The sequence below is a fragment of the Borostomias antarcticus genome, assembly GCF_949987555.1.
Source record: "Borostomias antarcticus genome assembly, chromosome: 25".
NCBI lineage: Eukaryota > Metazoa > Chordata > Actinopteri > Stomiiformes > Stomiidae > Borostomias > Borostomias antarcticus.
In genome coordinates, this window is record NC_140258.1 from 1,285,039 (window position 1) to 1,310,692 (window position 25,654).

Genomic DNA, 25,654 nt, shown 5'->3' on the forward strand with positions numbered 1-25,654 from the left:
CATGCTGTCTCTCTCTCAACATGCTGTCTCTCTCACATACTGTCTCTCTCACAACATGCTGTCTCTCTCTCAACATGCTGTCTCTCTCTCAACATGCTGTCTCTCTCACAACATGCTGTCTCTCTCACAACATGCTGTCTCTCTCACACATACTGTCTCTCTCACACATACTGTCTCTCTCACAACATGCTGTCTCTCTCACAACATGCTGTCTCTCTCTCTCACAACATGCTGTCTCTCTCTCAACATGCTGTCTCTCTCACAACATGCTGTCTCTCTCACACATACTGTCTCTCTCACAACATGCTGTCTCTCTCTCAACATGCTGTCTCTCTCTCAACATGCTGTCTCTCTCAACATGCTGTCTCTCTCTCAACATGCTGTCTCTCTCACATACTGTCTCTCTCTCAACATGCTGTCTCTCTCACAACATGCTGTCTCTCTCACACATACTGTCTCTCTCACAACATGCTGTCTCTCTCTCAACATGCTGTCTCTCTCACATACTGTCTCTCTCACAACATGCTGTCTCTCTCACAACGTGCTGTCTCTCTCACAACATGCTGTCTCTCTCACAACATGCTGTCTCTCTCACAACGTGCTGTCTCTCTCACAACATGCTGTCTCTCTCACAACATGCTGTCTCTCTCACAACATGCTGTCTCTCTCACAACATGCTGTCTCTCTCACAACGTGCTGTCTCTCTCACAACATACTGTCTCTCTCACAACGTGCTGTCTCTCTCACACATACTGTCTCTCTCACAACATGCTGTCTCTCTCACAACATGCTGTCTCTCTCACAACGTGCTGTCTCTCTCACAACATGCTGTCTCTCTCACAACGTGCTGTCTCTCTCACAACGTGCTGTCTCTCTCACGCAGGGCTGTGGAGAACCCGTGTGGAACCCGTGCTATTCTAAAGCCAAGGATCTCGTCTGTAGCCATTTCCTCTCTGTTCCATAAACACCCATCCCTCATCCTGACACACTCTCACAACACACCAGTCACTGTGTGTGTGTGTGTGTGTATGTGTGTGTGTGTGTCAGTGGCGGCTGGTGACTCAAAAAACTGAGGAGGACAGGAGGAAGAGAGGTATTGTAAATTGTAATTTGTATTGTAAAGCGCTTTGTGCATTCGTGCTGTGAAAGGCGCTATATAAATAAAACTTACTTACTTACTTACTTACTAGGTGAACCGCCCATGGGCGCCGGGGGACACTTTCCCTCAGTCAGTTATTATTTGAAATATCAGCTTTAAAATGTGGATTTACAGTCAATTTTAGCATATGAAAAACAGTTTTCTTTAACTACATGCAGCATTTATTTATTATATTCATGATAAAATATTACAAAAAAACAATAAAACATTGTAAGCAATAGTTGTTGTAATGGATTGTACTCTTCTCTAAAGAGAGAAAAGAATTGATATTGGTGAGGTGCTGGAGAGGTTAGGTGATGTTTTTGATTAGGGGACACTGAGGTGTGCTGGCGCTCAAACAGTTTGTTGGCAAATAGATTTGACAACTGGACAATGGAATACGTTGCACAGCAAATGCAGTATCCAACAGTTCGCTCATGGCTAGCTAGCAATGGTACAGCTATGGGATTAGCTCATTTGGGTTGCTGTCAAAGCTGCCACTCTTATGTTGCTATAGCTACAATTATCAGAACAATATATGAACATTCAGTTGAAATTTTTTCCATCCATCACTGGATGAGGAATAAGCACTGCAAAGCGATCAATTCTCACGCAAGCAGGAGCCAGGCTGTGGATTTCTCCGATCCGGTGTTGCGACCAAGCCCCCAGGATCTGAAATCTAAAGTGAAGGCCTATTGAACCGCGCCATCTTGGCTAGATTTGTAGTCATTTTGCTATTTCCGGTGACTTTTGTACTTGCGCAGTTGAGCTTTTCTGTCCGACGCGCGTCCACGCACGTTCTCGGCTCTCCCCGCTTTGATTTAGCAATGAAAACCGGCTTGCATATTAACCTGTTTTTGTAAAATATATCCATTGGAGAAATTATTTTTTCTATCCAGGCATCTTAGTTTTAACAGGTTAAATATAACTGAACATGTTTTGTTTGCTAGTAGATGGTATTCATTCCGTTCGCGATAACGTTATTGCAGCCAGGCTAAATTCCTCCAGGGAGCCAGTGACCGGCGAGTTGAAGAGCTTCACTCCCCGCCAGCAGGAGCTTTGGCCGCGGCTACCGCATCTCGGATAACCCGCTGAGTTCCTGGCTGCTATTTCACATTCGCCCTTGATCAGTCCCAATACCGATCCATGGTAATAATGAATCAATCTTTCAGATCAGATCGGCAGTGCTGCATGCATGTTACAACATCATTGTTAGCTTTATTAACATAACCATAGACTACATTTATCTCTCTAACGTTAGGCTATCCATCTTACACCAGTCGGCCATTCGATAGCTAGAAGCGGTCAACGCCAACGTTGACCGTGGACGTGGACGCGCGTAGGACAGAAAAGCACAACTGCGCAAGTACAAAAGTCACCGGAAATAGCCAAATGACTACAAATCTAGCCAAGATGGCGCGGTTCAATAGGGCTTCATTGTTGATAGCGGTCAGTGAATGGAGTGGCTATATCCAGTTCTATTAATACATCCATGGTTGCGACCCAGTCTCTAGAAATGTTTTGGACGAGTTGACGACAGTTTGCGCCTCCAGCCAATCAGCGCGCCTGCCTATGCCCTAGCCTGACTCCAGCCAATCAGCAGCCTGCCTATGCCCTAGCCTGACTCCAGCCAATCAGCGCGCCTGCCTATGCCCTAGCCTGACGTGCACCTCGTAGCTAACGTTACCGGCTATAGCCAGCCAGTGGAACTGTCGTGTTCAGACGGCTCTAGCTCAAAAAGTATTTATGTCAGCTTGGATATTTAGATGGCTAGAATCAAGACAAATAGAAGAACAGTTTGATGTATAATATGTCCCATAACACTTTCGGATGTATTATATTATGGAGCTACGAACACACAAAAAGTCTCCAATGGCACAGGGAAGAGAAACACAGACATCAACGCCGACCCAATCAGCCTCACTGTGGTGAATCTGGAATCTGGAATGTGATTGGACTAACAAAATGTCAATATCTGAATCCTGTTCAGACAGGGCCAGAGTACTGTCCTCCCTTGCAGTAATTTTTCTGCGTTTTGGCCAATCACAAATTAGCAAGAAAAAAGCTAATGTAGGCTATGGGAAACATAGATGGGCAATGTGGACTAGAAAATATGCGCCTTTTATTGTGCTGCCTGCGTGTTTGAGTCCGACTCCCGACTACCGCAGTCTCCCCTCAGCATAGGAGAAAAAAAGAGGAACGAATTGTCAAATCTCTGATTTGAATCTCTGATTTGAATAGGCGAATCTGATTCAAAATTCAGTCGGGTACACAGCATATTAGGGCTGGGGCGACGCATCGACTATGTTAATATGTAAGGATGGCTGCACCTGGTCAAAACTAACAGTATTGGAAACTGATTTTCTATTTTTTTAGGCTATACATGTATAAACGTTATCTTGCACCTTTTATCGTTCCAACCCCGAGAGACATCTCTCGCTCCAATTCTGTGTTGCGCAACAGCGGGTCCATATTGTGCACCACCCACTCACACACGCGCAGAGACCATCTGGAAACGCTCAAACCTTGGTTGCTCGTTGCTAAGTGCAAACAGTCTTTTGCAAGTGAGGGAGGAAACACGAGCACTCTTTGAAACATTTAGCAAAAGAGCATCACATACTGTAGGCTACACGTGGAGCGGCACCATTTTCAACTGCCTAGAAGTTTTCTCAAATCAAATCAAACTTTATTCTTATTGTCACCCGGAATTAATGTTTGCAGTCAGAGCTGTTAATGGCGTTCTATTAGTATGTTATTTCATTAAACATTAAATCCAGTCAGAAAACCAACAATAGAAACTGTGTGGGGATTAAACACTGATTTGACTGTAGCTGTGTCAATTGATTGTAGTGTGATGGGACTCTGTGTAGCCCATCCCTTGTAAGGCTGACGACACCTGCGCCTCAATCAGGTGATCAGGCTGATGGGGAACAGGTGTGAACGCTGCCAGCTAGTGGCTCACGCTCTGACATGGACTCTAGATCAGCAGTAGAGCCGGGAGCATGGGGCGCGCTGGGCTGGGAGGTTACTGGGGGAACCCATATGTCCTTTTGGATCTGGCGGTATTTGCTGTGGGCACTTGCGTCTTTTGGTGGGGGGTGTGCCCACGGCTGGTTAGGGCTCTGGGCACCGAAGATAGGTAGCCAGGGGGCTGGGCCATTTAGTGTAGCCAGGGGGGATACATCATAGGAGTGCCTTGTTCTCCCTCGACTAGGCTCCAGGCGCTGTTTGGTCTTGGCCGACCCTGACTGACGCTGAACCGGGGCCAACCAGAAAGGACCTCGCCACGATCCGCAGCCAGGTCGCCACGATCCGCAGCCAGGTCGCCACGATCCGCAGCCAGGTCGCCACGATCCGCAGCCAGGTCGAGCCCAACGTACCCCAGCGAAGGCGCACAACTTTCCCCCTGAGGGGAGGGTGTCGACACTCGTCGGAGGGGAGTGTTGTTTTAATCTTTATTTCCTTGTCTTTTGGTCTTTGTATTGTAGGTTATTACACGTGTATTTTAAGCATAGCAATCTGGTCTTCCGTGCCCCGGGAGAGGGGGAGGCCTGTCGGGTTGCGGGGGGGGCACCGGGGGGGGGGCGGTAGCAGTGTGTGCGCGCACCTAGGCCAGTGAGCCTTTATTTTAGGGAGTTATTCCCTCTTGTGTGCCGTGGTGGTTGAACCAGTGAGGTTGTGTCTTGCTGTGGGTGTTTGAACCAGTGAGGTTGTGTCTTGCCGTGGGTGTTGAACCAGTGAGGTTGTGTCTTGCCGTGGGTGTTTGAACCAGTGAGGTTGTGTCTTGCCGTGGGTGTTGAACCAGTGAGGTTGTGTCTTGCCGTGGGTGTTTGAACCAGTGATGCCGTGTTGTGCTGTGTGGGTTTGTCCAGTGGAGCACGAGTAAAACAGACCACGGTACTGTGGTCGCCTACCTGGTTACTCTCCAGTGACCGGACAGCCTGCCGCCTCCAGGGGGCACCTAGACCATCTTTTGCCGTTTTAAATGAATTATGAATAAAGCTGTTATCCTTCCCTGAGTGTGTGCTGTCTTCTGCCCGACATCTGACCACTACCCCTTTTTGAGGGTGACCCACACGGTTTATTACCGTAGCAACTGTTGTGAGTTTCTGAGCACACTCATGACATGTAAGACTAAAGAGAAAAGGCACATTCACCACAGAGCTTAATCAATTGGGTGGTTAAAAAAATGTTTTGTTTCAATGTCATCATCATCATCATCTTCATCCGCTTATCCGGGGTCGGGTCGCGGAGGCAGCAGCTCCAGCAGGGGGCCCCAGACATCCCTTTCCCTAGCAGCATCAACCAGCTCTGCCTGGGGAATCTTTAGCCGCTCACAGGCCAGTGCGGAGATGTAGTCCCGCCACCTGGTCCTGGGTCTACCCCGCGGCCTCCTCCCACCTGGTCCTGGGTCTACCCCGCGGCCTCCTCCCACCTAGTCCTGGGTCTACCCCGCGGCCTCCTCCCAGCCGGACACGCCTGGAACACCTCCCTAGGGAGGCGCCCAGGAGGCATCCTCACTAGATGCCCGAACCACCTCAACTGGCTCCTTTCGACGCAAAGGAGCAGCGGCTCTACTCCGAGTCTCTCCCGGATGACTGAACTTCTCACCCGATCTCTCAGGGAGACCCCAGCCACCCTCCGGAGAAAACTCATTTCGGCCGCTTGTATCCGTGATCTCGTTCTTTCGGTCATGACCCATCCTTCATGACCATAGGTGAGGGTGGGGACGAAGATAGACCAGTAGATCCAGAGCTTTGCCTTTGGGTTAGGGTTAGGGTTAGGGTTTAACATTGTTTCAATGTAAAATAACATTTGAAAATCTGGTAACCCTACCCACACAGAGCACAGTGTGTAATGATCATCTGAGTTAACAGTGATTTTACCACTGATTTGTAATACTAGCGTATGTGCCCAGCTAATGATGTTATCTGTGTTAACATTGATTATATAGTACTGAGAATCTAGAAAAGTACAAGTAAGATTTAGACAGTTAACGATGTTCACTTTTTTATTACTTTGTAACTCTAGTTAAAGTAGGGACAAGCCTGAATATGCCTGTTCAAGATCAAGAAGACACTTAGTCATGATGATTGTTTTTGAGCTATTCATTGGTTGAAATTGATGTGATGGAAGGACAGAGAGATGAGAGAAAGAGTATCAAAGTTAGGGAGCAGCAATGCTCCTTGGGACTCCCCAGCTGGGGGCTTCGCCTGCGACCCAGGAGGGAATCCACCAGCCTTTACTGCAGATGGAGACATTTAGCAATCTCTTGATTACACGCAGAATGGACAATGAGTGTGAACTTTCCAATCTGGACGAAAAAAGGGCCCGGACTCAGAAAAGAAGCCTTCAAAGTCCTCACTGGATAGAGCGTAGAGTAGAGGTCTTCACGGGTCGGGTAAATCCGAGAGGACCCGAACCGGACCTGAGACCCGTACGAGTCCGGGTCCACATTTCCACGCTTTTATTATGGTCAATTGGGTTCGGGTGGATCCTTCTATTACCTCGGGTCCCGGGTCTGTGTCATTATGCGTAATACCCGAGAGGAACGCATGACGTGAATTCAGTGAGACCGCGGGCGCGACGCGAGCAGAGGCACGTCAGCCACCACCAGTAGCCTACCTTGTGAATAATAAGCTGAAAGAAATATAAAGAGGTCAAACCTAGTGGCAGCTTTGTGTAGCCTTATTTATTTACGGCCGTTTCATTTCCATGCTGCCACATCACAGCCTGACAGAACAGTGATTGATCCTTGTTAAGAGGATAAATCGCAATTCCAACAGCCTGACAGCCTGTGATTAATGCTACTGCTACTTGCTACTACTGCCTGTCGGATCCGTAAAATACCCGATCCGACTCGGGTCTCGGGTCTCTGTCCTACTCCTGCTCTCGGACAAAATCGGGTCCGGTTTACATATTTTAAAAAATGATCGGATTTAGTCGGATCTCGGAACGAATGTCTCGGGTCTATCTCGGTTTCGGGTCCAGTCCATTTTAGACCCGAGAAGACCTCTAGCGTAGAGTCCTGCTGTAACTGACAATAATGGCTGATAAGAAAGAGCAGACTAGGCCAGACTGCAGCTGGGTAAACTCTGATCAAATTTACAGTTTTGTGATTTTATTTACTTATTACTATTTCATTTAATTACTAATATCATTCATTTATTATTTTTTTGCTTTTGCTTACCGCCCTGATCAATTAGTTAATAAAGTAAATATTGTATTTAAAGTTGAAGTTCTATTCTAACTTTGCTCTCCCTAGAGAGATGGGCTCAGATAGAGAAGTAATATCCGCTCTCTTGTATTAGTAAAAAGTTAGTTTATGCAGCTAAGGATCTGACAGGTTACCCTAGACTCTAAAGATAGCATCTCCCTACAGTAAAAGTCAACGTACAGTTAAATTAATTTCTAGCAATCACACCAACAGACCTCTCAAAGAATAGAGCCAGAGTTAACCTGCGTGGTCTCAGAATTGTATCCAACCTATCAGGTCCCAGGAGGGGTGCAGTTTGGGGCGGAGGTGGGGAAGGCAGGTCCCAGGAGGGGTGCAGTTTGGGGCGGAGGTGGGGAAGGCAGGTCCCAGGAGGGGTGCAGTTTGGGGCGGAGGTGGGGAAGGCAGGTCCCAGGAGGGGTGCAGTTTGGGGCGGAGGTGGGGAAGGCGCAGGGACGTATGTGGTTAGAGGCTGGACTAATCTACTCAATCTCATTTGAATAATTCTTCATTAGAATCCCAGTGAGGGTGAGACCCTGTGGACCCGTGAGAGGGAAGCTGGAGTTGGGCCCTCGTACTGTACTGGGGCTCCGGGAGACAGTGTGTGTGTGTGTGTGTTGGGCCCTCGTACTGTACTGGGGCTCCGGGAGACAGTGTGTGTGTGTGTGCGTGTGTGTGTGTTGGGCCCTCGTACTGTACTGGGGCTCCGGGAGACAGTGTGTGTGTGTGTGTGTGTGTGTGTGTGTGTTGGGCCCTCGTACTGTACTGGGGCTCCGGGAGACAGTGTGTGTGTGTGTGTGTGTGTGTATGAAGACTCACTCTTGACTGTGGCAGTCCTGGTGCAGTTGTAGAGGATGGCCAGCTCTCCAAACACCTTCCCTGGTCCCATGGTGCACAGCTTCATACTCTCCTTCGTCACCTCCACCTTCCCATCTGAAAACACACACACACACACACACACACACACATAGTTCAAACATCTCATCCAGGGGCATGCCATAGTATGATATACATAAAGAACAAGAGAACATGGGACTACTGTCTGACCAAGGTCTGTTCCCACATATGCTAGTAAATAACGGTAAAAACTCCTGTTGTGTGAACTCCTTCTTTTAATACAAAAACTAGTCCGTCCCCAAATGATAAATCCTCAATAAAGACAGACCCTCCCAGTCCTGCTGACTAGTCTCTCTCATTTCTTTTGTCTGCATGATCATCAGAGAATTGTGGCTGGAAGTGATTACGGAGGTTTTGTTCCCGTGATTGGATGAGGCTGCATCCATTGTGTTTGTGAGAGCACCGTCACCCGAATGTGAGTCCCAGAGACCCAGGTGTCTGAAGAGGTGTCTGAGACGGGGAGCTACAGTCCAAAACAAAAACACAAAAACAACAGCAGAGCTGACAGATGGCAAAGTGAGCTCCAGGTATCTGATCTGACGGGAACGGGTGTGCGAGAGATAAGGGAAGAGGGACTGTCATTTTGCCAGAACTCCCAGAGACTTAAACTGCTCTCTGTCAGTTGGGCGAAGGTGTGATAAGAATGTCTGTCAGTCACACACAGTCTGCAAAGCACACCACTCACCCCTCACATATAGGACGACACTATAGGCCACTTGGGCACCTATATACTGTATGTCAGAGCACCATTTAGTAACCCATCATAGCACACAGTATGACTATGCCCATAAACAACATGAGGGGTAGCCTACTGTACACACAGCTGTGTAGCGGCTGCGATGACTGAGCCCGTGGCCACAGCCCTGTTTACACTGCCTCACTCAGCACTCTGTGTGTTACCACCTCGGTGTTACGACCTCGGTGTTACGACCTCGGTGTTGCCTGGCCTGTCTCTCTCCAAGTGCACGTAGAGACAGCTGGAGATGAAAGGACAAGTCCTTATATGTTCCACCATAAAAAGATGGAACATTTCGCCATTTCAACACTGTTAATGGGCTGTTCCACTTCAACAGTGTTGATCCACCCACAAAGTGAAGTCAATCAGTCGGTTGAAAACATAATAAGACACCAACGGAACCTCTTGATCCTGTAATGGCTGTTCTGTTCCCCCCCCTGACCTGAGCCAACAGGTGAGCAGACTGAAGAGGACTCTGGGAAGGAGAGGGACTGGAGTCAGGATGTGTTGATGCTTGGTTTTATTAAGTCTCTCCTGTACCATCTATCTCTTCTTTTTGCATTAATAATTATTTTAAAATTATTTACAAGATCCAAGTGAAGCTGCTCACACCCCCTTTAACCAGAAACAACATTGAATAAACAGAGAAAGAAAAGAAAAGAAGAAGTCTAAATGATAAAAGGAAGTAGTGCTGATACTAATGACTGTACAGGTCCTGTTCTCTGTGTCTCTATTACTGTATATGTTTGTAAGCAGGGCACATCTGTAAAAAGGCCTGGTCTCAGTATGTTCTTCCCTGTCTGAATAAAGGCTTCTAACTCTCTCTATCTGGAGTCTGGGGTGAGGAGCATGGCCGTCAGAGATGTGAGGACTGGCTGACAGCAGTGAGATGTGAGGACTGGCTGACAGCAGTGAGATGTGAGGACTGGCTGACAGCAGTGAGATGTGAGGACTGGCTGACAGCAATCTGCTGGCAATCCAACACCCACACAGAGGTGGCTCCAGCACTAGTCTGGCGAGGACACTGGCGTACGCAGCAACACGCGCCCTGTCCCAGAGCGGAGCACACAGACAGCAGACAGGACAGGGGTTGATGTCGTAGCTAGAGCAACCAGTCAATTCAGACATGACGGGGGGCTCTGTAGTAGGAGAATGTCCATGTCTGGACAGCAGGTCCACTAACACGGTGTGGGCCTGTGTCTGTCTGTACAGGAGCAGAGCAGCTTCACCGTCGAGACACGCTGGGCACAGCTAATCCAATTTGGGCTTTGTTGCAGAAGAAAACACACAATACTGCAGTATCAGCTGACACACACACACACACACACACACACACACACACACACACACACACACACACACAGAGCTATCCAATTAGTTTGCTTTGTTCTGATCTCACTTAACAGGAAAAGCCAAATGGGACGATGCAAAGGTGTGTGCAGAGGAAAGGCCAGTCCAGAGGAAGCTCCACATGCAAAACACAAGAGCTACGTGTATTCAAATTCCAATCAAATGAAAGCCAACCGACGTGGATGGAATCAGAGGACAGGCCACAAGATAAATAGGAATTTCCATCTAGGGTACATTCTCCCTGACGGACTCCAATGAGGTCATAAGAGACTGAATGACGGATGCAAAATACCCTTAAACACATGTCTCCAGTGTGACTGTCACCAAAGTTTTCCTCTGGAGGACATCGTGTCCCCCTGTCATCTCGTTAATGGGTTGGCTGTCATCTGAGAACCTGCCTTAATGGCGGTTCAGGGCAGAGGTGACATGGTCTGAGGTGGAGGTGATGCTGTCTGGCTGCTTACTTGCTTCCCTTCCTCATCCTTCCCCCCCTACCAGGGTCAGACGATACTGATACACACACAGACCCCGTTTACACCTGGCATTAAAATTTTGGTGATCAGATTGCAATCTGATGGTGCTAAACCACATGAAAATACAGGTGTAAATGCGCCCAAAACGTTTTGAGGACGGATTGCGATCCGATCGTCCAAACCACCTCCGGAGGTGGTCGGGGACGCATTTCGACCACATTTAATAGAAGTGTAAATGGAAATGCGTTTTTAATCCACATATCAACAACGTGGGCGGAAATACGGAGCCGTTGGAACGCGCCGGTTCCAGACCAGCAAGGAGCAGGCTTCCATGGCAGCTAGCAAGAAAGCATTAAAATGGATCCTGGTCAAGGTTGGAGTCCAGACGAGACAAAAGTGTCTACTCTCAATTTAGTCAGACGAAAATATTCAAGCACAAACAGGATGTGACGTTCGATTGTCAGCTGGACAGAGTGGATCGGATCTCAAACGGATCGGGTTGAAGGTAATCGAAACGCATATTAATGCCAGGTGTAAATGTAATTAGGCTAAATCATTATCTAGATACAATCTCGATAGGAGACACATTTTAATGCAAGGTGTAAACGGGGTCATTGTGGATGGGGATCCACCTAGACCTGGTCCAGGGCGATATCTATACAGATAACGCCCTGTTACTCTCAATGATAACGCCCTGTTACTCTCAATGATAACGCCCTGTTACTCTCAATACAATTTGCCTATGAAAGCGCTTCATCAGCCCGGTCGTCCGACTCTACAGACAAAACCGTTTCGTTACTCACCAAAGTAAACACATCGTTGGAAAGATGAAAGCCTTTTCTCCTAAGTCGCTACAGTTTGTAGTCCCCCACCTTTCAAATAAAAGGCAAATTTGTACACTTAAATGTTTTATATCCACAGCGCATCGACTGTCTTCTTCTACTGGTGATTCGGCGCTCTCCGCTTTGTTTAGCCTACTCACTGCTGCCGCCCATGTCGGGGATGATGCATTACATCTTAAAGTCTCTCAACACCATTTAAGATGTAATGCATCATTCCCGACATGGGCGGCAAACTGTAGCGACTTAGAGACTTTGAGATTTTCCGCAATATAGTAAACAGCTACACACATGCATTTAATCCAAATAATGAATGATTGAACTGAGTTTGAGTTGCTCTTAACGCTAGCCATGTTGAATGTGACGCTAGCCTGGGGACAGCTGTGTGACATACACACGTTTGTCAAGCCCCTCCAGAACCCATGGAGATATATATATATTTTACATGCAAGTCTGTCAGAACAAGCTGGACGATTTTCTACTAGACTGAAATCTTTGGAAAGGGGCGGTACTCCACAGAACATGACTTGACACGGATTGGACAATGATATTCAGAAGTAGGACAAACTAGAAGCTAGTAGCATAACACCAGTAGAATGGGATATAAAAAATCCCTCTCTTTTCCCTTTGGTGGTGCGTCGCCCATATCGGCCTAATGAACCAGCCGTCCCTGCAGGTGGGGGACAGGAAAGTACAGCATGGTTGCAGGGCAAGCAGTGAATATGACTCAGGTAAATATCCAGTCATATTCACTGATCATTTAGTCAAGTCAAGTCAAACTTTATTTGTATAACAAATTTAAAACAATCATAGTTGAAGTGAGTTAGAGGTGGTTTGTAGCTAGGCCAGTGTCTCGTCTTCACTAGAACATTCATGTTAAGCTTTTTACTACACAAAGTGGATTTGGAAAAGAACATCACTTAATTTCCTAGCTCATATTGAGGCTATTATGTCTCTAAATACAGCCGTGTTCCAGGGGTCAAGCAGGGGCTGGAGAGAGATCTGGCCATTCAGTTGTTTTCTAACAGTCTGAGCAGGAAATGCTGGATATGGGGGAGGACCAGTCCCATAGACCATAATATAATGAGAAAAGGCCCCATTTCTACCTTCAGGACAGAAGTTCAACCATAAACACTGATGTACAATCAGATTACCCTACTGCCAACCCTACCCTCATCCATTAGGGATATACAGAAACATCTGCCCTGGGAAAAGTGGTTGGGAGGCCACCGCTGACTCCGCCCATTCCCACAGACCAGAGAGAAGGTCACAGCCTGTGAAGGTCATTGGTGGGGGTGGGGGGTGGGGGGGGGGGGGCTGCCTAGACATTGTTCTGAGGTCAGCTGTTCTATTCCCATGCTAGGCTGTGGTCAGAGGGTCGCTGGTGGGTCCTCCAGAGGGCTCAGCCTGCTCTGACCAGCCCGGCCCACCAGCCCTCCTCCCAGGGGACACTGGACAACCACCAGCTGGGCTCTGTTCTAAGATGATGTTCGAAAGAAAGAAAGAAAGACAGAAAGAAAGAAAGACAGAAAGACAGAAAGAAAGAAAGAAAGAAAGAAAGAAAGAAAGAAAGAAAGAAAGACAGAAAGAAAGAAAGAAAGAAAGAAAGAAAGAAAGAAAGAAAGAAAGAAAGAAAGAAAGAAAGAAAGAAAGAATGTTCGAACGAACGAATGAACGAACAAAAGAAAGAAAGAAACAAAATAATTAATCAGCTGATTTCACATTGGTGTGAAAGTAAACACTCGGCCCGTTGAGACTGTTTAAGAATGGACCCTATAATCCCATGAGGTTGAATATCATAATCAAGACATTTACTGACATCAAAATGATTTTTAATATTGAGATGAAACAGCCTGGCTCCAGCCCCTGAATCACACGCCCACTTACATTTTTTCGAAATGAGATTCAGGTTCTGAAAAGGCTCTCGTCCAAAGTGATTTCTTGGTTGGAATTCCAACCAGGCCAATCAGGGTCCTTTGAATGTGATAATGGAATTAAACTATGAAATGTGATTGGTTAGGGGAAGACTAAAGATGTTTCTAAAGATCATATTACAGAGGCATGTGAAAACCACAACAAGCCCTCGCTCTATGTAAGCACAACTAGCGATTCCTAAAAACAGATTGATGAAAACAACCGTTTCGCGGCAGAAAATAGATTTTTTAGAAGCTGCATTCTCAGTGCCCCGTCCGCCGCCATTACATGGATATACTGGCTCACGCTGGATTTTAAATTTCTTCTACAGGCCTCTGAATTACACCAAAGTGATCTCGGTGAGTCAAACGTCTTATAATATGCCGTGAATAAGGTCCAGGTTGTCAAAAACAAACATTCTCCTTTAATCCTAGGGCTGTGCAATAAAATCAATACAGTACAACATTGCAATATTTTTTCCCACAATACTGTATTGATTTTCCCGCCCTTGCGTCAATACATACATCAAAAATACGCTTAGCACATGGAAACTACTGTACAGAACAAGCGCACATTCACAATAGCTGCAATCTGACAGCCTTTACTGTGAAAGCTAAGCAGGCTGTTGCCCATGTGAAGCCTGACTGATGAACACAACGTTTTGCTAAATGAAATAATAGGTTACCCTACTGCAGCGCACAAACATAAAAAGAATGAAATGATTCCCTCTAGCATGAGAGCGTGGCTTGGGGGTAATGTTATAGAACCACAAGACACACTGGAAATAACCCAGATCTCCTGTGTTGGAGAGTAATCAACTTAAAATGAATAAATACAAAAACATCACATACTGTAGTAGACTTTATAACCTTATAGACTCAAATATTTTCCAAATGGAGTTGCCTATAAGCCAGCCATCTCCAAAGTCTCCATCTCGCAACCTGGAGAAGAAGCACAGTTCCTCACAGTGAAGGAATTACTACCTGCCCTTCAAACGTATTAAATAGCACATGCAAATACCATCACTGAAACTGCTTTCAGTTTTGATAAGTCACTGAGCGTGTGCTACCATTATGTATTTGCATTTTCAACTCCCATATTTTTCACGCTAGGGTGGGCACGCCCCTTATTACATATAAATTTCAGCTCAAAGTACTAATTGGATAGAGCTTGCAAATTTGCACACTTGAAGGACGCAATTCTCCATGCACACCGTTCATAGATCACCTGGCACATTTATTTGCGGGTATTAAGGCATTGGCACGTTTTTATACATGCAAAACTAGTAGATAAGGCCCATAGTCTCTAGCAGCACATTGAGACTTGAGCTTTGCTCCAACCAACCGACTGACAGAGCGAACTGTAGAGCTGCTGGCGGTAGCTAACATGGCAGGGGATAGATATAGATATAGATATAGATATACAAAATGAATAGATATAGATACAAAATGAAGGATCGAATTAAATCATCAATAAAACATGTAAAATGTCATTACATTTCCTCCACCCTCAAGGTCACCTCCAGGAAGTGGGGGATGGAGTTGTATTTTCATCTCAAATTTTTAATTTTCTGTAAATTGTGTAGTATCGCAATGTATCGCCATGTATTGCAATGTGATACAATCATATGGTGAGCTGTATTGTATTGTGTCAGGTCCTTGCCAATACCCAGCCCTAGTTAATAGTCTAACTGTACAAAGCTGACATAAAATAGCACAGAGGAAGCATCAACCTGTCAGCCCTGCAGGTTCATCTCTGCCTCGTCCTGGAGATCACCCCTTTACAGCTCTGTGCTGACAGGCTGATTGATGGAGAGTAAGGGGGGCAGTGTCAACGCTCATCCAGCTCCCCAGCAGAACGGCTGCTGTGTGATTAGCCGTGATGCTGCGTGTTGTATTTATTCAGACTGGGCCTAATTAGCTCATTAGGACGATTACGTACAGATTAATGTGACATTAAGTACAGTTGAGGGCTGGTCTCATTTCCTGAGTGGCTCAGCCAATCACTTCTCAGACATCACTAGGACTCATTTACAGGGGATTAGAATCCCTGTCTGTCTAGTCATGATGCAGAGACACACACACACACACACACACACACACACACACACACACACACACACACACACACACACACACCATCTCCATGCATTTCAGTGCATGTGTAAACCATATACATGGCGAATAAACTGATCTTGAATCTTCAGCTAACAAAAAGGGTTTGGAGGGTCCATTTTGTATGACAGGGTTTTTAAATCCCTGTGAAATCATTGAGAGAGACATCATACATGGTGGTTTACAGAAAATAAAGTTGGACTTGTGTGTCCTGTCCAACTGGTCCATTACCTGGGGATGCGCTTGAACAACTATGATCACAAAAATGCTGAAGCAATATGTGATCGTTCAATGCATTTAATTTTTCTAAAATGATGTCAGGATCCCGATGAAATAAAGCCCAGTCAAGTGTTGACATTGGGTTGAAGGATCCTTTTTTGGGGGGGTTATCAAATGATCAAAGCTATGCACGAGAAATCTGACGTAGTTCTTTTCTTCCGGGGATGCGCGAGCACAATTCCACACAGACCGAACTCCATGAAGATGAAATAAACGCTTGTAAATATAAATATAAAACATTGAATAGAAAAAAACTGCTCCATCAGTCCCTGCCAAATCTGGAACAAAGGAATTGCAATTACTGCAAACAATCAGAGGTCAGAGCTGGACATATAATATATATTATACAACGGTATAGATCCGGTCCATTGTCTCACGAAATAGCTTCCCCACTTGCTCCAGCATGCTGTGCGCATGCGTGCCGGAGCAAGTGGGGAAGCTATTTCGTGTCTAAAGATGTTTCTAAAGATTATATTACAGAAGCATGTGAACAACCACAACAGGCCTATGCTCTATGTAAGCACAACTAGCGATTCATAAAGACAGATTAATGAAAACAACCGTTTCGCGGCAGAAAATAGATTTTTAGAAACTGCATTCTCGTTGCCCCGACCACCGCCATTACATGGATATACTGGCTCGCTGGATTTTACATTTCTTCTACATGCCTCCGAACTACACCAAAGGGATCTCGGTGAGTGAAACGTCTTATAATATGTCGTAAATAAGGTCCAGGTTGTCAAAAACGAGCATTGTCCTTTAAAGTTCGTATTGTCTTTCTTTTTGAAATATTGACAGATAAATGTGGCAACCGTTGTATAAAAGCATTATGGAACTCTAAGCCGTGGGATGTCACGGACAGCGTGTGAATTGCTGGGGGGGTGGGGGTGATTTCCCCCCCTCTGGTTTTGATATCCCCTCCTCTGATCATTCATTTTTATCGCCGGTGGGGATACGTTTTTATCCCTGCTTTTGGTCAGACTGAATATAGCTACAATTCCTGTGCCCGAAAATAGATGGCGCAATTTAGAAAAACTACACTAGCTATTTCAAAAATATGATTTACAACAGCTAGTTCTAACCACGCGTTTGATTGTCATGGCAACTGTCAACCAAGCGCCTACTCTAACTAGCAAGAATTAGCAATGAAGCATTTCGTCATATTTTGCTGCAATGATTTTGGAGGATGCCCAAAATGCCAGAGGTCCGTCACCAAAGCAGACGCTTCTGCTAGTGATAAATATCGGTAAGTGACAGAATTAATATTTTATTATAATACAATTATTGTTGTGGGTGATAAGCGGCCAATCTTCAGCATGTATTGCTTTTGTTTTGCTATTCTCATCCTGGATATTAGCCGATAGCCAAGTCAGCGCAGCACATTGTCACGGCCACCAATTTAGCCTCTTTTTCACGAGACCAATTTATATTTTATCTTGTGTTCCAGATTTTCTTTTCAGCCTTGCGGCCTGGCCTACCGGTGAAAGTGCGTGTGATTGTGGACCAAGATGGATCCATGCTGAATGTTAGCCTACAGATTTGTCGGGATAGATGGCTGGTGTTCAAATTTGCTTTCAAGGCACAGGCCTACTGTAACAGTGATTTGATGTAGCCTATAATATAATGCACATAGTGCCTACCTTTAACTAGCCTACACATATCACTTTTTTTTCATGAGGTCTAAAGATCTATGATGAGGACGGGATAGCTCTACATTCATAGCAGTGTGATCAATAACCTAACATCGTATGGTTTGTCCTTTCTTTTAGCACTTTGTTGGGTGTATAGGAATACAATAAGAGCATACCTTTGTTCTGATGTTTACATTTGTTCAATTTCTGGACATTAAATTTTGTTTGAAAATGTCCCCCCCTCTGGGTTTTTTACAAATCGCACCCTGGTCACGGATATCGGCATGGCTAGCGGGGTGTAACGGGGTAACTCCGCTGCCCCTCGTGCCTAACCACTCTCGCTAGCCGTGGCCATATCCATGACATCCCACTGCTTCTGGTTCCATAATGCTTTAATAACCACTGCTTGCTCTACACAGCAATGATGTTTTGCAGCTTCCATTTCAAAGCAAACCAAAAGTGTGTGTGTGTGTGTGCGTGTGTGTGTGTGTGTGTGTGTGTGTGTGTGTGTGTGTGTGTGCGCTTGTGCGTGTGTCTGTGTGTGTGTCAGGAGAGAAGAGCTTATCCAGTTGCAGCTGAATCTCTGGCTCTATACCACACCACAGTCAAGACCTCATCCACTCTACTTAGACACACACACACACACACCTCAACCAGCTCTCCTTTACGGCTGAGTGACTCTTGAGAGCGTAAACACATTAATTCACAGTGAGGAATAAAGACCCTGGAATCACTCCCAAATGACTCTGGAATCATTCCCAAATGACTCTGGAATCACTCCCAAATGACTCTGGAATCACTCCCAAATGACTCTGGAATCACTCCCAAATGACTCTGGAATCACTCCCAAATGACTGGTTAATTCCTCCCGGAAGGCGTATTCATCAGGCTATGGAGACAACAATCAATATCAACACACCTGGAGAGAACAGGAGGGTCAGTCCTTCACACAGTCACTGAGACACAGAGGGAGAGCGAGGAGAGAGAGAGAGAGAGAGAGAGAGAGAGAGAGAGAGAGAGAGAGAGAGAGAGAGAGGAGGAAGGACAGGATGGAGGGCATGAGGCTGAGTGACAGGGAGAGGAAACATCGGGACGGAGACAGGATTAGGATGGAGATGAGATTAGGACCGAGATGGGATTGGGAGGGAGATGGCAATGGGGTTGGGATAGAGATGGGGAATGGAGATGAGATTGGGATGGAGATGGTATTAGGAGGGAGATGGTATTGGGATGGAGATGGTATTGGGATGGAGATGTGAATGGGATGGAGATGGTATTGGGATGGAGATGTGAATGGGATGGAGATGTGAATGGGATGAAGATGGTAATGGGATGGAGATGGTATTAGGATGGAGATGGTATTGGGATGAAGATGGTATTGGGATGGAGATGTGAATGGGATGGAGATGGTATTAGGATGGAGATGTGAATGGGATGGAGATGTGAATGGGACGGATATGAGATTGGGATGGAGATTGTATTAGGATGGAGATGGTATTAGGATGGAGATGGTATTGGGATGGAGATGGTATTGGGATGGAGATGTGAATGGGATGGAGATGTGAATGGGATGGAGATGGTATTGGGATGGAGATGGTATTGGGACGGATATGAGATTGGGATGGAGATGGTATTGGGAGGGAGATGGTATTGGGAGGGAGATGGTATTAGGAGGGAGATGGTATTGGGAGGGAGATGTGAATGGGATGGAGATGTGAATGGGATGGAGATGGTATTGGGATGGAGATGGTATTGGGATGGAGATGGTATTGGGAGGGAGATGGTATTAGGATGGAGATGGTATTGGGGTGGAGATGGTATTGGGAGGGAGATGGTATTGGGATGGAGATGGTATTGGGAGGGAGATGTGAATGGGATGGAGATGGTATTGGGAGGGAGATGGTATTGGGAGGGAGATGGTATTGGGAGGGAGATGGTATTGGGATGGAGATGGTATTGGGAGGGAGATGTGAATGGGATGGAGATGGTATTGGGATGGAGATGGTATTGGGATGGAGATGGTATTGGGAGGGAGATGGTATTGGGAGGGAGATGGTATTGGGAGGGAGATGGTATTGGGAGGGAGATGGTATTGGGAGGGAGATGGTATTAGGATGGAGATGGTATTGGGAGGGAGATGGTATTGGGAGGGAGATGGTATTGGGAGGGAGATGGTATTGGGAGGGAGATGGTATTAGGATGGAGATGGTATTGGGAGGGAGATGTGAATGGGATGGAGATGGTATTGGGAGGGAGATGGTATTAGGATGGAGATGGTATTGGGAGGGAGATGGTATTGGGAGGGAGATGGTATTGGGAGGGAGATGGTATTGGGAGGGAGATGGTATTGGGATGGAGATGGTATTGGGAGGGAGATGGTATTAGGAGGGAGATGGTATTAGGAGGGAGATGGTATTGGGAGGGAGATGGTATTGGGAGGGAGATGGTATTAGGAGGGAGATGGTATTAGGAGGGAGATGGTATTAGGAGGGAGATGGTATTGGGAGGGAGATGGTATTGGGATGGAGATGGTATTGGGAGGGAGATGGTATTGGGAGGGAGATGGTATTGGGATGGAGATGGTATTGGGATGGAGATGGTATTAGGAGGGAGATGGTATTAGGATGGAGATGTGAATGGGATGGAGATGGTATTGGGAGGGAGATGGTATTGGGAGGGAGATGGTATTGGGAGGGAGATGGTATTAGGATGGAGATGTGAATGGGATGGAGATGGTATTGGGATGGAGATGGTATTGGGAGGGAGATGGTATTGGGAGGGAGATGGTATTGGGATGGAGATGGTATTGGGAGGGAGATGGTATTGGGATGGAGATGGTATTGGGATGGAGATGTGAATGGGATGGAGATGGTATTGGGAGGGAGATGGTATTAGGATGGAGATGTGAATGGGATGGAGATGGTATTGGGAGGGAGATGGTATTGGGAGGGAGATGGTATTGGGATGGAGATGGTATTGGGAGGGAGATGGTATTGGGATGGAGATGGTATTGGGATGGAGATGTGAATGGGATGGAGATGGTATTGGGATGGAGATGTGAATGGGATGGAGATGTGAATGGGATGGAGATGGTATTGGGATGGAGATGTGAATGGGATGGAGATGTGAATGGGATGGAGATGGTATTGGGAGGGAGATGTGAATGGGAGGGAGATGGTAATGGGAGAGAGATGGTATTGGGAGGGAGATGGTATTGGGAGGGAGATGGTATTGGGATGGAGATGGTATTGGGAGGGAGATGGTATTGGGATGGAGATGGTATTGGGATGGAGATGTGAATGGGATGGAGATGAGATTGGGATGGAGATGTGAATGGGAGGGAGATGTGAATGGGAGGGAGATGGTATTGGGATGGAGATGGTATTGGGATGGAGATGGTATTAGGATGGAGATGGTATTGGGATGGAGATGTGAATGGGATGGAGATGGTATTGGGATGGAGATGGTATTAGGATGGAGATGGTATTGGGAGGGAGATGGTATTGGGATGGAGATGGTATTGGGATGGAGATGGTATTAGGATGGAGATGTGAATGGGATGGAGATGGTATTGGGAGGGAGATGGTATTGGGAGGGAGATGGTATTGGGAGGGAGATGGTATTAGGATGGAGATGTGAATGGGATGGAGATGGTATTGGGATGGAGATGGTATTGGGAGGGAGATGGTATTGGGAGGGAGATGGTATTGGGATGGAGATGGTATTGGGAGGGAGATGGTATTGGGATGGAGATGGTATTGGGATGGAGATGTGAATGGGATGGAGATGGTATTGGGAGGGAGATGGTATTAGGATGGAGATGTGAATGGGATGGAGATGGTATTGGGAGGGAGATGGTATTGGGAGGGAGATGGTATTGGGATGGAGATGGTATTTGGAGGGAGATGGTATTGGGATGGAGATGGTATTGGGATGGAGATGTGAATGGGATGGAGATGGTATTGGGATGGAGATGTGAATGGGATGGAGATGTGAATGGGATGGAGATGGTATTGGGATGGAGATGTGAATGGGATGGAGATGTGAATGGGATGGAGATGGTATTGGGAGGGAGATGTGAATGGGAGGGAGATGGTAATGGGAGGGAGATGGTATTGGGAGGGAGATGGTATTGGGAGGGAGATGGTATTGGGATGGAGATGGTATTGGGAGGGAGATGGTATTGGGATGGAGATGGTATTGGGATGGAGATGTGAATGGGATGGAGATGAGATTGGGATGGAGATGTGAATGGGAGGGAGATGTGAATGGGAGGGAGATGGTATTGGGATGGAGATGGTATTGGGATGGAGATGGTATTAGGATGGAGATGGTATTGGGATGGAGATGTGAATGGGATGGAGATGGTATTAGGATGGAGATGGTATTGGGATGGAGATGGTATTGGGATGGAGATGGTATTAGGATGGAGATGGTATTGGGATGGAGATGGTATTGGGATGGAGATGTGAATGGGAGGGAGATGGTATTGGGATGGAGATGGTATTGGGATGGAGATGGTATTAGGATGGAGATGGTATTGGGATGGAGATGTGAATGGGATGGAGATGGTATTGGGATGGAGATGGTATTGGGATGGAGATGGTATTAGGATGGAGATGGTATTGGGAGGGAGATGGTATTGGGATGGAGATGGTATTGGGATGGAGATGGTATTAGGATGGAGATGTGAATGGGATGGAGATGGTATTGGGAGGGAGATGGTATTGGGAGGGAGATGGTATTGGGAGGGAGATGGTATTAGGATGGAGATGTGAATGGGATGGAGATGGTATTGGGATGGAGATGGTATTGGGAGGGAGATGGTATTGGGAGGGAGATGGTATTGGGATGGAGATGGTATTGGGAGGGAGATGGTATTGGGATGGAGATGGTATTGGGATGGAGATGTGAATGGGATGGAGATGGTATTGGGAGGGAGATGGTATTAGGATGGAGATGTGAATGGGATGGAGATGGTATTGGGAGGGAGATGGTATTGGGAGGGAGATGGTATTGGGATGGAGATGGTATTGGGAGGGAGATGGTATTGGGATGGAGATGGTATTGGGATGGAGATGTGAATGGGATGGAGATGGTATTGGGATGGAGATGTGAATGGGATGGAGATGTGAATGGGATGGAGATGGTATTGGGATGGAGATGTGAATGGGATGGAGATGTGAATGGGATGGAGATGGTATTGGGAGGGAGATGTGAATGGGAGGGAGATGGTAATGGGAGGGAGATGGTATTGGGAGGGAGATGGTATTAGGATGGAGATGTGAATGGGATGGAGATGTGAATGGGATGGAGATGGTATTGGGATGGAGATGGTATTGGGAGGGAGATGTGAATGGGATGGAGATGAGATTGGGATGGAGATGTGAATGGGAGGGAGATGGTATTGGGAGGGAGATGGTATTGGGATGGAGATGGTATTGGGAGGGAGATGGTATTAGGATGGAGATGGTATTGGGAGGGAGATGGTATTGGGAGGGAGATGGTATTGGGAGGGAGATGGTATTGGGAGGGAGATGGTATTAGGATGGAGATGGTATTGGGAGGGAGATGGTATTGGGAGGGAGATGGTATTGGGAGGGAGATGGTATTAGGAGGGAGATGGTATTGGGAGGGAGATGGTATTGGGAGGGAGATGGTATTAGGATGGAGATGGTATTGGGATGGAGATGGTATTGGGAGGGAGATGGTATTAGGAGGGAGATGGTATTGGGAGGGAGATGGTATTAGGAGGGAGATGGTATTGGGAGGGAGATGGTATTAGGAGGGAGATGGTATTGGGATGGAGATGGTATTGGGAGGGAGATGGTATTGGGATGGAGATGTGAATGGGGTGGAGATGGTATTGGGGTGGAGATGTGAATGGGACGGAGATGAGATTGGGATGGACTGAAACCCAATGAGCAGGAGTGGAAGGGAAAAGAGGATTTAACAGTAGGTGAAAGGGGTCAGAGAGGAACAGAGGAGAGAAGAGAGAGTCAGAGCAAGCGAGAGAGGGTGAGAGAGGGTAAGAGAGGGTAAGAGAGGGCGAGAGAAGGTAAGAGAGGGCGAGAGAGGCTGAGAGAGGGGGTGAGAGAGGCTGAGAGAGGGAGAGAGAGGCTGAGAGAGGGAGAGAGAGGCTGAGAGGGGGTGAGAGAGGCTGAGAGAGGGAGAGAGAGGGAGAGAGAGGCTGAGAGAGGGAGAGAGAGGCTGAGAGGGGGTGAGAGAGGCTGAGAGAGGGAGAGAGAGGCTGAGAGAGGGAGAGAGAGGCTGAGAGAGGGAGAGAGAGGCTGAGTGGGGGTGAGAGAGGCTGAGAGAGGGAGAGAGAGGCTGAGAGAGGGAGAGAGAGGCTGAGAGAGGGAGAGAGAGGCTGAGAGGCTGAGAGAGGGAGAGAGAGGCTGAGAGAGGGGGTGAGAGAGGCTGAGAGAGGGAGAGAGAGGCTGAGAGAGGGAGAGAGAGGCTGAGAGAGGGAGAGAGAGGGAGAGAGAGGCTGAGAGAGGGAGAGAGAGGCTGAGAGAGGCTAAGAGAGGCTGAGAGAGGGAGAGAGAGGCTGAGAGAGGCTGAGAGAGGCTGAGAGAGGGTGGGGGGGTATAGGTAGAAACAGACAGATGGGAGAGTGCTTTCAAACTGTGTGATTGAGGTCAGATTAGTCTGCACCTCAGGTTCAGCAGCACCTCTTCACACATGAATGGTCACCCGCTGACGGGCAGGCGTGGGAGCCGGCCTGCAGGCTGTTTGGCCGTGTTAGCGAGTGCCTCGGAGAAATCAATAACCACATGCTGAGAGCTTTAATAGATATGCACGCTGTGTCCAATTAAGCGTTTCGTATGTAGAATGTACGTACTGCAAATGTACTCTTCCCATTCTACCACGTAAATCAGACATGGATTGAGTGCTACGCTCTCTCAAGCTTCACCTACCGTTTATAGTCCTGGCATCTGCAGTCCCCAATAATCAAGGGAGAGGAGAGCCATACAAATGTGCGCGCACACACACACACACACACCTTTAGTAGAGCACTGACAGTGTGTGAGGTTGTTCTTGGTATCAGGCCAGGCTTCCCCACCCTGTGGAGCTGTGGAAATCTACTTCCTGATCCACTGGCTGCACATCTGAGGGAACGGCTTGGGAAATGTCATCTTCATTATCACAACCCCCCACCTCAGCCCAGCCCAGCTCCAGAGGAGCCCAGTACACTAAGCTAAGAGTAATTAGTGTGGAGAGTGTTGGGGAGGCTATTAGATAATTGATCTCTCTCTCTCTCTCTCTCTCTCTCTCTCACACACACACACACACACACACATACACACACACACACAGACACACACACACACTCTTAACACACACACACACACACACACACACTCTCTCTCTCTCTCTCTCTCTCTCTCTTAACACACACACACACTCTGAAGTTGGAATGTTTAAAATTCCGGATGTTTACAAACTAAAAAAATCCATCCAACCAACACCAACTGTCACCAACAAACATGGCACACCAATCCAACACTGCTGTGGAGCTGGTTGGGGCAGTGTGCGCACCTTTAAAGGGGACAGCAAATGCAAAACTCCCTTTTTCAGTGTTTTTGCATATACATTAGAGTCTCTGGTGGCCCTACTAACACACAAACCATCAGGTAAGACAACACATTCATCTTGTTGTGGGTGGCAAAATGCAGAAAACCGGAAAGAGGACAATGGAATTAGAGTGCAGATTGTCAAGGCTAGCCAGCTAACGGCATGTTTTTGTCAAGGCTAGCCAGCTAACGGCATGTTTTTGTCAAGGCTAGCCAACTAACGGCATGTTATTGTTAGATACTGATCATTTTAGTAGCATAGCATCAACAGTCCTTGTTCTTTAGCCTGTCGACTGCAGTTGCCTGAGGTCCGATGGCTACAGTCGTTGGACTGCTGTCAGACAGCAAATGTGAAAGTAAATGTAAGGATTCAATGTTGGATGATATTGTGTTTGTGTAACCCTAGTGTAACATTCGCCATGCTCTGGCAAACTGTGATTGCACCACAAAACTGTTTCAGTATCGTAGCTACACTCACTCACGCTTTCGTTC

The 25,654-nt window shown here is 46.9% G+C and overlaps 1 protein-coding gene across 1 annotated transcript in view; it reads right to left on the bottom strand.

The window, feature by feature from the left end:
• Positions 1-25,654, bottom strand: part of LOC311325898 (cGMP-dependent protein kinase 1-like) — a gene marked incomplete at both ends in the record, with an annotated part of 136,591 nt that overhangs the window by 86,083 nt on the left and 24,854 nt on the right. The window contains one exon of the mRNA XM_084458716.1: positions 8,172-8,285. Within this exon, the coding sequence (XP_084314842.1) occupies positions 8,172-8,285 (114 nt within the window). The remainder of the gene's footprint in view (positions 1-8,171; positions 8,286-25,654) is intronic.